The following is a 12,727-nucleotide window of genomic DNA, read 5'->3' on the forward strand; positions in this document are numbered from 1 at the left end:
AATCCGCTGGAAACACTTCCCCCCTGCCTATGACGAATGGGTTCGCGCACGGGATGTCTCCGCCCCCAAACTCGTCAACGCCTTTCACAATACCTACCCGGACAGACCAGCCCCCTTGCCGGATGGGAGGGGGTCTTAAGGGGAGCAGAATGTCAGGCTGTTATCTCGGTTTAGATGTTTCCTTTCGTCTCTCTGCTGAACCGTCCAGACTTCAAGGATGGCTTCACATACCAAAGCCTGGGAATGCCACTCCTGGGAAATAATGCTCTGTTTGTGCTTTGTAATCTCCTGCCGTTTCTCTGCCTTATATTTCCAAGTAACGAGCAAGACAACCCATAGCTGTCATCTTATCCTCAATGCACTGTATTGCCTATTTGACCAGTAAAGCCATCTGCTTGGAATCTGATTGTCTCTGTGGTGATTTCTGGTTCGATGGGTCAAGAGCTTACAGGAGGAGGAGAAGAAGCAGAAGAAGAAGAGGCGGAGGAGGAGGTGGAGGAGGAGGGGAGGAGGAGGAGGAAGAGGAGGAGAAGAAGAAGCAGAAGCAGAAGAAGCAGAAGAAGAAGAAGAGGTGGAGGAGGAGGTGGAGGAGGAGGGAAGGAGGAGGAGGAGGAGAAGAAGCAGAAGCAGAAGCAGAAGAAGCAGCAGAGGAGGACGAGGAGGAGGAGAAGAAGAAGCAGTAGCAGCAGAAGAAGCAGCAGAAGAAGCAGCAGAAGAAGAAGAGGTGGAGGAGGAGGAGGAGGGGGGAGGAGGAAGAGAAGAAGAGGAGGAGGAGGAGAAGCAGAAGCAGCAGCAGAAGAAGCAACAGCAGCGGAGGAGGAGAAGAAGAAGAAGCAGCAGAAGAAGAAGAAGCAGAAGAAGAAGAAGCAGCAGAAGAGGAGGAGGAGGAGGGGAGGAGGAGGAAAAGAAGCAGAATAAGAAGAAGAAGAGGAGGAGGAGGAGGGGAGGAGGAGGAGGTGGAGAACACGAGGCAGAAGAAGAAGCAGAAGAAGCAGCAGCAGCAGCAGAGGAGGAGGAGGAGGAGGAGAAGAAGCAGCAGCAGCGGAGGAGGAGGAGGGGGAGAAGGAGAAGAAGAAGAAGCAGAAGCAGCAGCAGCAGAAGAAGAGGAGGCGGCTGAAAAAGAGGAGGAGGAGGGGAGGAGGAGGGGAGGAGGAGAAGAAGAAGAAGAGGAGGAGGAGGAGAAGAAGCAGAAGCAGCAGCAGCAGAAGAAGCAGCAGCAGCAGCGGAGGGGGAGGAGGGGGAGGAGGAGGAGGAGAAGAAGAAGCAGAAGCAGAAGAAGCAGCAGCAGAAGCAGAAGAAGCAGCAGAAGAAGAAGAGGAGGAGGAGGGGGAGGAGGAGAAGAAGAGGATGTCGCTCCTCCCTGGCGCCGCCGTCGCCTTCGGGGTCTCTGCCCTGGAGGAGGGTTTGGCCGGAGGAGCCTCCTCGGCCTCAGACCAGTCCAAGGGGGAATCGGAGCTTGTCTCCCCCCCGGAGGCAGCCAGGTTGCTCTGGGTCAGCTCGGCCCCTACCATCTAGTTTTGCCACTCCTCCCCGGCCAAGGCTCCTCTCTGGCCTTATATCCCCTCCAGGCCAGAGAGGCCCCGCCCCTTCCTCCCCAAGACCCGCCCCGGATGTTCCCACATAAGGGCCGAAGGCAGGTCACATGGCTGCCCGTGAGGCAGTTGGCCGGCCCGCTCTCTCCTGCCCGCGCCCGTCCGAAGCTTAGCTGTTGAGCGGGGCGGGGTGTAGGTGCGCGCGCTGTTCCTGCCGTGGCCGGTGCCGCGGCTGGGCGACCATCGGCGTCATCTCCTGGGGGCCCTGGGGAAGGAAACAGGGCTGAGATGCCGCCGTCATGTCTGTCGTCGGCGGGGTGGACCCCCCCCGCCCTCGTCCTCCCTCCCTCCGATGGTGAGTGTCGACCCCCCTCCTGGGGCTGGTGGAGGCTGAGTACGGCCCGGGCGGCTCCCGGAGGGGCTCGCCCCGGGACAGAGGAGGAGGAGGAGGAGAAGCAGCAGCAGCAGCAGAAGAAGCAGCAGCAGCGGAGGAGGAGGAGGAGGGGAGGAGGATGAGAAAAAGAAGCAGCAGCAGCAGAAGAGGCAGAGGAGGAGGAGGAGGAGAAGAAGAGGAAGAAGAAGAGGAGGAGGAGAAGCAGAAGAAGAAGAAGAGTCGGAGGAGGAGGGGGGAGGAGGAAAAGGAGGAGGAGAAGAAGAAGCAGCAGCAGCGGAGGAGGAGGAGGAGGAGAAGGAAGAAGAAGAAGCAGCAGAAGAAGAAGCAGCAGAAGAAGAAGAGGAGGAGGAGGGGGGAGGAGGAGAAGAAGAGGAGGAGGAGGAGAAGCAGAAGCAGCAGCAGCAGAAGAAGAAGCAGCAGCGGAGGAGGAGGAGGAGAAGCAGAAGAAGAAGCAGAAGAAGAAGAAGCAACAGCAGAAGAAGAAGAGGCGGAAAAGGGGGAGAGGGAGGAGAAGAGGAGAAGAAGAAGCAGCAGCAGCAGAAGAAGCAGCAACAGCAGCGGAGGAGGAGGGGAGGAGGGGGGGAGGAGGAGAAGAAGCAGCAGCAGCAGAAGAAGAAACGGCGGAGGCAGATGAGGAGAAGAAGAGGAAGAGGAAGAGGAAGAAGAAGAGGAGGAGAAGCAGAAGCAGCAGCAGCAGAAGAAGCAGCAGCAGCGGAGGAGGAGGAGGAGGAGGAGGAGAAGAAGAAGAAGCAGCAGCAGCAGCAGAAGAAGCAGCAGAAGATGAAGAGGCGGCGGCAGAGAAGGAGGAGGAGGGGGAGGAGGAGGAGGGGGAGGAGAAGAGGAGGAGGAGGAGGAGAAGAAGCAGCAGCAGAAGAAGAAGCAGCAGCGGAGGAGGAGGAGAAGCAGCAGCAGCAGACGAAGAAGAGGCGGTGGAGGAGGAGGAGAAGCAGACGAAGAAGAGGAGGAGCAGGAGAAGCAGCAGCAGCAGAAAAAGAAGAAGAAGCAGCAGAAGAAGAAGAAGCAGCAGCAGCGGAGGAGGAGGAGAAGAAGAGGAAGAGGAGGAGAAGAAGACGAGGCAGAGGAGGAGGAGGAGAAGAAGAAGAGGAGGAGGAACAGAAGGAGAAGAAGCAGCACCAGCAGCAGAAGCTGCAGCAGCGGAGGAGGAGGAGGAGAAGAAGAGGAGGAGGAGAAGAGGAGGAGGAGAAGAAGAAGAGGAGGAGGAGGAAGAGGAGGAGGAGAGGAGGAGGAGAAGCAGAAGCAGCAGCAGAAGAAGAAGATGCGCAGCTATTGAGTCCGCACTGCGCAGCTATTGAATGCGCACCTCTAAACTGAATGCTGCTAGCCTTGCGTGGCTATTGAGTGCACACACAGCGCAGCCGACAAGAGGGAAGAGAAAGAGAAGCTCTTTAATGCTGCTCCTTCTACAGAACTACCCCCCTTCCCTCACTGTGGCAACCATGTGGGATTAGCCGGTCGCTTCGGGTCCAAGCAGGAATTTTTGGGGTCCCTATCTGATTGGCCAGGACAAGGGACCTTTTTTCGCCTGCTTCACATTTGTTGCTGAGGGGTTGGGGTATGGAAAGAGGTCTGATCTGGAAGGGTTGGCAGCGTTTGTGCAAGGGGGTCTTGTTGATGAATTTGGTTGGCAAGCACCCTGTAGCACCCAAGCCAACCCCTGATGGCTTCTTGGTCTCAGCGGACTGGTGGGGGTTAACCTCTCTGCGTTGATTGTCCAAATGCTGGCAAACCCAGTGGGAAGCCTCTTTGGGAGCCTGTGCCAAGGCCCGGGTCATTTTAATGTCCAGTTCCGATTGCAATTAATAAACCTGAGTTAAACCCATGCCATTTAGTCTGGTGTCTTCATTTCAAGGTACGGCAGCAATTGACTTTGAGTGAGAGCCAAGAAAGGCAGCTCTGAGCCAGTTCATGAGAATGGTGCAGATGATTTCAAAAGAGATTTTTGGGGTGGAATTCAGATAATTTCAGGAGAGTTAGGATGAATGAATGGCTTCCTCTGAGAGTCAAATCCAGATGATAATTCATAAAATAGACATGGGAATTGAAAAGGTTGAAAAATAAACCAAAAGCCTTCAAAATAGGCTGTCAGGATCATGAAAGCAATAAAAGGGGATCCGGTAAAACAGCACAATTTTGGGGGAGGGGGTTGGTCCTGGGAAAACCTGGAGATCAGAAAGGAGAGGCTGACAATTTTGTATAATGGAATGAAAGAATGGAGATAAAGATGAGACAGAAAAAAATCTTTAAGAATAAATGACAAAGCAGAGGGGGGTGGACAGTAACAATAGTGGGAAAAATAAAGAAATAGACCAGCAACAAGTAGTACGTTATGTAGCAGTCTTACAGAAAAAAGGGATTATTGGATGAATGGCTAATTTCCCAGATTTTTTTTTTGCCATCAAGTCACAGCTGATTTATGGGGAGTTTCCAAGGCAAGAGATGTTCAGAGGTGGTTTGCTATTGGGGTGAGTTTATTTACTAGTAACAATAGTGGGAAAGAAAGGTGCCCTGCCTGGAGCGAAGTTCATACTGAAATTCAAAAAAATTAAAAAGCTAATTTTGCAATGGATCTGTCAGGCATGGCCTGAGAAAGGAATGTGGTGGTTTCTCTAGATGCCGGCCAAGGCCAGCTCTAGCCCTGCAAACAACATGTTTAGACTGAACTCTGTGGGAATGCCGGTAGAATCCTACCTCCCTGACAGCTCCTGGGAGGGGGGTTGTTATGGCATCCAGATCTACCCCAATTTGCCCTATGCTCTTCCATATATGCCCTGTACTGCGCTTGTAGTTTTCATTAGTGTCCATTTGACTCTTAGCTTCTGTTAACCTATGGATTTTCCAATAAATCAACTCTCTTTGGACTGCTTGTCTGTGGAGGTCTGTTTATGGGATTATCATGGGACTAGAGCTCACATTTGGACACTAATGATCCTATATTCTTATCCCTGGCTGGAGCCCTGGAGGGATCGCCAGGACCTCGGGTTGGAGCTAAGGACGTGCTCCCCAAGGGTGTTTTCCCTGGCTGGAGCCCTGGAGGGTTCGCCAGGAAGTCGGGTTAGAGCTTTGGGTCAGCCCCCCCAGGATTTTGATCTACTGCGTGCCATCCTTGCAGAGGCACAGCGGACTCAAGCCGAGTCCAACCGGCTGATTGGGTTGGTCGTGGATCAGTGGCATTGGCTGGTGGCAGCGGCCCCCTGGGAGACACGGGGCGCTGATCTCCGCGCCCATAATGAGCTTTGGTGGTTGGATGTTTTGCTGAAGGAGACTTGGTTGGTGCAAGAGGACGTAACTCTCTTAACCCAGCTGTTTGACGAGGTTGCAGTTAGTGGGGCGCAGCCGGTCCCAATCCAAGGGTCCTTTTCCTCGTTCCCAGTGGCGGGAGATGGGAGTGGAACTGTTCCGGACCTCAACCAGGGCAGCCGGGACGCGCATAACCTGACCGCCAGGACAGTGTTGTCCCTTATGGATTTACCACCAAATCTGGCGTCGGAGGACGATGTGGTTAAAGTGCTACATCCAGAGTTTGGTTCTTCCTCTGTGGAGCTTGCCTGCAAGGTTTTGCCACTACTGGGCAAGCATAAGGAAATTCAGTTGCTACTGGAGCAAGTGGCTGAACTGCTGGTGGTGGCTGCCGCTGCGGCTCGGGCCGCCTCCTTGGAAGCGGCTCAGGCTCAGGCTGCTCAACAAAGGGCGGCAGAGCAACGTTTGGCTGAGGCGGCCGCTGCTCAGAATAAGGCCGCCCTGGAGTGGGTGGCCTTGGCGTCCGGAGCGCGACCGAAAGGGGGGGGACTACAATGGCCCTTGCCCTCCCCAGAACCCTGTCCACCCCGGGATGTGGCCCATTGACGGCGGCTCGCCTTCGCCGCTGACGTGCAGGACTATTATGAGGATGGGACCAAATGGACATGCTAGTGCGCGCGTATGGTCGCTTACAGCAAGCCCAAACCGTACCCCCGCCTGTACCGGTGCAGGTACCACCCCCCCCCCAAGGGCAGCAGCCAGTTCCGGGACAACAGCCAGTTCCTGGGCAGCAGATACTCAGCCAGCAGCTAGTTTCTGGACAGCCACCAGCACTGCCCCCAGGAGCACCGCCAGCGCTACCCCCAGGACTGCCTGCCCAGCTGGGGCCCCCACTGCAACCTGTGGTACCGGTTGTACCTTGGCAGCAGCCCCGACTTCGTGTAACTTTTGACGGCTCAGCGGAGGCGCTGCCCTGCTTTCTACATCAGGTGGACAGTTATATGAGAGAACAGGGGCATGCTTTCCCCACGGAAGATAGCCAGGTAAGGTTCGTCTCTTCTCATCTGACTGGGAGGGCTGCTGAGTGGATGATCCTACAGTTTGATACCCGGGCCCGATCCGTCCGCTCGTTCAACGTGAGCGTTAATGAAAAAAAAGTAGTACGTTATGTAGCAGTCTTGCAGAATAAAGGGATTATTTAGATAGAGATGGACTGGAATAGATCAGTGCTGAATAAGAAGGGGATTGAAATTATGACCTGAGAGGAAAGAAAAAAATGGGAAATACACACAAGGAACAGCCCTAATTGGTTCTAAGTAATAAAGGAGATTACCCCTCCCCCAAAAAAACCCTGCAACGATGGAATGCACAAGGTTTGGCCGCAATATATAAAAGACAAAGTAAATAAAGAATTGCAAAAAGGGTGGAAACCTGCAATGGATAATATTGTTTATGGAAGAAGTCCGGCCAGTGATCATCTGTATGCAACCAGGGGTGTGACAAGCATCATCCTGTTTTTATCTGAGATCTGGGATGGTGCAGCATGCCTCTCCTTCATCCGATACACCCCCACACCTTTTAAGACATTGGTTGACTATCCAACTGGGTTATTAGCAGTACAGATTTTTAAAGGAATTGCATTGTGATAATAACACGGCTTCTGCTTTTGACCTAAGTCTGTGGCAACAAAATTACAGGATAGTTTGGTAGCACTTGAAAGACTTTGACAAAATTGCATGACATTACTGTCATGGTACAATCTATCCAAGGGTCCTACCAGATCCAGGTCGCAGCAGGGGAAGGGTGGGCATTTGCAGAGGACTATCACCAACTAGAGACGCTCAAGGGTCCATCTATTCTGGAGACCCAGAGTGGTGTAGTGGTTAAGAGCAGTGGTTTGGAGCGGTGAAGTCTGATCTGGAGGACCAGGTCTGATTCCCACTCCTCCACATGAGCGGCGGAGGCTAATCTGGTGAGCTGGATTTGTTTCCCCACTCCTGCACATGAAGCTAGCGGGTGACCTTGGGCTAGTCACAGCTCTCTTAGATCTCTCTCAGCCCCACCTACCTGGGGGGTGGGAAGGGGCTGTTAACCCTGTTATAATGGTCTCCACTTTTTAGTTGGGGGAATTAGCGCGGATGAGCCAAGCTTAGCAAGAGGAAGGGTACAAGACCTTTTCTCCAATGTATACCAAGAATACCTTTTTTGGAAAACTCTAAAAATAATGAGATGTTTGTAATTTGTAATGGTTTTTCTTAAAAATAGTTTAAAAAGCACACAACACATTCACTCACACTCACACTCCTGAGTCACACAAGAGCCTACAAAAACAAAGATAAGAGGAGGTGGTCGCAGGGTTATGAGGGCATTGGTTATAGTCACCTGTCCTGAAGAGCCACGACGTTCCAACAGAAGCAGCTGCAACGAGAAGCAGAGGTACAACCAACATCCCTTGGAAGTAAAGCGCAATAGGAATGGCCCATACATGCAAGGACAGGGTGTGTGTATCTCGGATCCAGAAAGACACACACTTGTTATGGCCAAATGGGCCAATATTTGTACACCTAAATATATCCTGAGGGGGTATGACAAAGTGTTTGCCAGTGACAAAAGTTTTGATTGCTTCACTGATAGTTTGGAAAGAGCATGAAGTAATGTCATCGGAGAAACAATACCTGTTTGTCTGATTAGATACTAGTAACGACTTTAGTATAGAACTGCAGGTGCGCGCTAATAATGTTCCCAGGAAGGGAGTGGAAAACCAGGATATGGGGCTAAAATCCACTCTGCATTTTAGATTAAACTGGAAGGTTGATCAGATACGCAAACAGACCGTGTCAGAGTTCTCTGAATAGACTCAGATTGCTGATAGGATGAATGAGTATACACCATTATTTCCAGCTACACTTCATTAGGTACTTAAGGGAGCCTGCCTACTCCCCATATCGTCTCCAGCCTGTTACACCTCAAGGCCAGGGAGATACAAACCAACCCAGGACTGCCGGATAGCTGCCAAGGCCTGACTTAGGTCACAAACACTGAGAGGGGATAGGATCACCATCTTCAAGTACTTGAAGGGCTGTCATATAGAGAATGGAAAAGGTACGAGGACTCAAGTGGGGGGAAGCGGGCAGGTTGAAACATATACATCAGAAAGGCACCGTTGGATAACAGGCTGAGCCTGGTTCCCATGATAGATTACAGTTATCGCGCCGGGGCGCAGGCCATCATAACGAACCTCTGAGCTACTTGACCTTGACTCCAGCTGCGCTCTCAGCCTGGAGCTCACACTGGGTCTGATCCAGGAGGGCTTTTCTTATGTTCTTATGTGTTGTGCACGAATGGGGGAGGAAGAAGATGAAGTGGAAGTGGAGAAGGGTGTGCACAAAAGTGTAGTTGGAGGGGCAATGGAAGACGAGTTGTCCAGACACCCCCCCACCCCAAACTGGAGTCCCATACCAGCCTCACTGTAATGGAAAACGTCATAGCCCTAGAAATGTTCAGGATAAGCCCAATTAGAGTTAGTGAGGTCCTATTTGGATGGAGAAGAATTGACAGGAATTGTCCTCAACAGAAATGCAGAACAAAATAACAGCAAAGATTCTTTTCACTTTTATTTAATGATCCATTGTAAAAGTTGAAATAGAACCATATTATTCTTTGAATGTTTCGGGGGGGGGGGGAGAAACACCTTTTCTGTTGTAAACATTGACATGTACACCTTGAAATTGACCTACAAAACAAAATAAACACTTAATCTGATGTCTTTGCTGGTAAATAAAACGTAAACATTACATATTTACAAATCTACAATCATTCAGTTGTGAAAGTGCTCTTTGAAATGTCGAGTATTTATTTTCCAGAAATAAGCTCTGTCTTGGAACCTCAACAACTGTAACTTGTATTTTATGATACATATATATATACATACACATACACAGATTTACACGTGATGAATATCTGTTTCTGTCTTTGGGGTAAAGTATTTCTGACTGAAATACAAAAAGCCATCTACTTAACAAACCTATCATGGCAGGGCATTATGAGAAACTTACTGAGAAACAATTCTCTTCTACCTCAAAAGGTGTCTTTTCCTCGGTTGATACCATGACACACACAGACAAAAGGCATTGTGTAGATCACAATGGAAATACAGAATTGTTTCAAAGTATTTGGAAAAAACACAATTTTATACAGATGGAAAAGATTTCAAAACTGTCAGCAATAAATTGAAAACGGACAATTAATCGAACATTTTTAAAGTGAACGTGACATCAGGAAATTAATCATTTGACTCTGCAACTTTTTTGGGACCTTTTCTTTGTCCTCCAAAACAAAATCTGATTTTATAGTTTAATTTGAATAGTTCAGGTTTTGTCCCTAGAATAGTTAGGCCATGACTGCTCAGTATGTGCCTTAGCAAAAGAACACTGCCTTTGCATGATTTCCATCAATTTTTCTAGATTGCGCAGGGGGATCACAGCTCAGCTGTAGAGCACCACACTTTGTACACTGAAGATCCCAGGTTCAATCAACTGCGGATCCCACTCTCTGAAAGGGATTCCACAAAAATTAGAAGATCAGATTGCAGGCCAATCGCAACATCAAGTGACAATGTGTGTGTAATCGAGGGATGACCCTGCAGATAATACTGCACAGAAAGAATGTGTTTTTCGCCTCCGAAGATTCCCCCCACCCCCTGGGGTCCATTCTTTCAGTTCCACACAAAATAAAGACATGTACATGCACACGAGGACAAGGCTGTGTGCCCACCTCTGGATCCTGACCAAATAGGCCAGTAATTTTACATAACACCAAATTGACTACATGTGCATAGTGGCCAGGGCAATTCATTGTACTGCATATAAATTTGTGTTGATAAGGAGCACACCGTTGGAACAATGTGGTCCAATTTTCACCGTGCCACATTCACAGAAACCTTGTCGTTCTTAGGTTGACATGGGTGTCCATGACAGACAGGAGGCTCATTCCAAAGCCACTTTTGAGTAAAATTGTCAATTTTAAGTTACTATGTGAAGATTGGGAGATGGAGTCTGCTTTGTCCTACTTCAGTATGGTCTCTTTGAACCAACAGGTTGAAAGTAAATCAAAAGAATCTCCGTCTAGACATTAGGAAGAATTTTCTAACAGAGGGGTTCCTCAGTGGAACAGGCTTCCTCGGGAGGTGGTAAGCTCTCCTTCTCTGGAGGTTTTTAAGCAGAGGCTAGATGGCCATCTGTCAGCAATGCTGATTCTATGACCTTAAGCAGATCATGAGAGGGAGGGCATCTTGGCCATCTTCTGGGCATGGAGTAGGGGTCGCTGGGAGTGTGTTGGGGGGAGGTGGTTGTGAGTTTCCTGCATTGTGCACGAGGTTGGACTAGATGACCCTGGCGGTCCCTTCCAACTCTATGATTCTATGATTCTTTGGATCCTGGCCTCAGAGTAAAGGGGCCATCAATTAAGGGACAGCACCAAGGGTCAGCTAGAAGGCTCAGCCTGAATGGAAAAGTGAAAGAGAGCTGGCAAGGAAGGCAACAGAGTGAACACCGCCACACATATGCAAACGAGATTTAAAAAAAACAGAAGAGGGGAGAGACGCATGTCGCTCGGAGCTCACTGGAGAAAGGACGGGATACAAATGGATAGAGAACACACTAATATTGACTAACATCCTGACGTTTCCAAAACTGTGCCTTTGAATGAAAAACAGTGGGAGATTAAATAACAAAAAATAAAAAGGTACTGTGCTGTGTGGAAATGAGCAAACAAACAACTCAAATACATCTTGTACAGAGGGCAACACTCCACTGACACCAAAGCAGACTAGGATAGTGGCTGCCCATAAAGGACCTGGGCATACAGATGCCCTTGAGCACGCTTAAAGTCTGAAGTCTGCCTGGATCCTGGCCTGTGCATTGGATCACCCATAAATGCAGTAGGACCCAGACAAAGAACGACTGTGGCTTCAACCCAAATTCCTACAAATTAGAGATCCAGTGCGGTGTAGTGGTTAAGAGTGGCGGATTCTAATCTGGAGAACTGGGTTGGTTTCCCCACTCCTCCACATGAAGCCTGCTGGGTGACCTTGGGCTAGTTACAGTTCTCTCCGAACTCTCTCAGCCCCACTGACCTCACAAGGTCCTTGTTGTGGGGGGTGAAGGGAAGGTGATTGTAAGCTGCTTTGAGATGCCTAACGGTAGCATGCCAAACAATAATTGAAGCTTCATACAAGTTCGCTAGACCTGTCAGCTAAAATTTGCAGTCTTAAGTTTATGGGGTGTGTGTGTGGATAGTAAATACGTATAACCCAATTGTCACCTAGGGCTGTACTGAAATTTCTATACTACTTTAAAAAAAAGAAGGGCTTTCTGCAGAAAAGATCAGTTGTTATAAACAGCAATATTCCATGGGTGGAGAAAAGTATTGCTTTTGCAACAGGAGCGCTGAATTCAATATAACAATTTTTAAAAGTTAAAAAAATACGAACTCACTATAAATAATTTAAAATCTGTTATTATACAACTCTGGTTTGCGCTCAGTAACACTTTGACCTCTTAATGTAAACAGTTTTGCAAAGCTTATTTTGTCCATGCTAATTCTAGTGCATGGTCTTGGTCCGTTTCTGCCTATGCTTTCTTCAGTTTTCTCCACTAAATGGTTTGTAGACAACATCAAGGTGGAGAGATCTATCTTTGGCCTGCTACACACCACTCATTCCAGTATTATTCCGCCCTCCCTGCAACCCAGAAATTCCAATGCCCCAAGAAGGAAAAAGAAAAAGAGGGTGCCTTTTTCAATGGAGAAAGTGAAGAGCCTTTGAGAAGTAATTTTTTAAAAAAACATATGGACCCTGCAGCAATCTTTCCTTTTCAGAGGTATGGCTCCCCAAAAAGCTTCCGACATTCCATGACTCCCGTACTTGGAGGCCTGTCGCAGTTGTGGGTATTTTTGACCTGATTTGCTGTAAGTCGATCGTATGCCATTTTGTACTCTCTGTCAAAAGCATCTGCAGGAATGGAAAAAAAGAAAGCCTAACAGTTATAAAGGCCCACGGAGGCACCGGCATTCTAGTTTGGTCATGACTGCTTCCATGAAGCAGGGAAGTTCTTAGAATTATAGAGTTGGAAGGGACCACCAGGGTCATCTAGTCCAACCCCCTGCACAATGCAGGAAACGCACAACTAACTCCCCCCCACACCCCCAGTGACCCCTACTGCATGCCCAGAAGATGGCCAAGATGCCCTCCCTCTCATCATCTGCATAAGGTCATAGAATGATCATTGCTGACTGATGGCCATCTAGCCTCTGCTTAAAAACCTCCAGGGAAGGAGAGCTCACCACCTCCCGAGGAAGTCTGTTCCACTGAGGAACCACTCTGTTAGAAAATTCTTCCTAATGTCTAGACGGAAACGCTTTTGATTTAGTTTCAACCCGTTGGTTCTGGTCCGACCTTCTGGGGCAACAGAAAATAACTCAGCACCACCCTCTATATCAGGGCTTCTTAAACTTTTTCCACTCGCGACCCCTTTTCGCCCAATAA

General features: G+C 49.3%; 1 protein-coding gene across 1 annotated transcript in view; it reads right to left on the reverse strand.

The window, feature by feature from the left end:
- Nucleotides 1-12,056: 12,056 nt before the first annotated feature.
- The window catches only part of DENND4A (DENN domain containing 4A), a 110,824-nt gene continuing 110,153 nt past the window's right edge, over nucleotides 12,057-12,727 (reverse strand). The window contains exon 30 of the mRNA XM_056865832.1: nucleotides 12,057-12,193. Within this exon, the coding sequence (XP_056721810.1) occupies nucleotides 12,057-12,193 (137 nt within the window). The remainder of the gene's footprint in view (nucleotides 12,194-12,727) is intronic.

This window comes from Euleptes europaea, chromosome 20 (assembly GCF_029931775.1).
Source record: "Euleptes europaea isolate rEulEur1 chromosome 20, rEulEur1.hap1, whole genome shotgun sequence".
NCBI classification, from domain to species: domain Eukaryota; kingdom Metazoa; phylum Chordata; class Lepidosauria; order Squamata; family Sphaerodactylidae; genus Euleptes; species Euleptes europaea.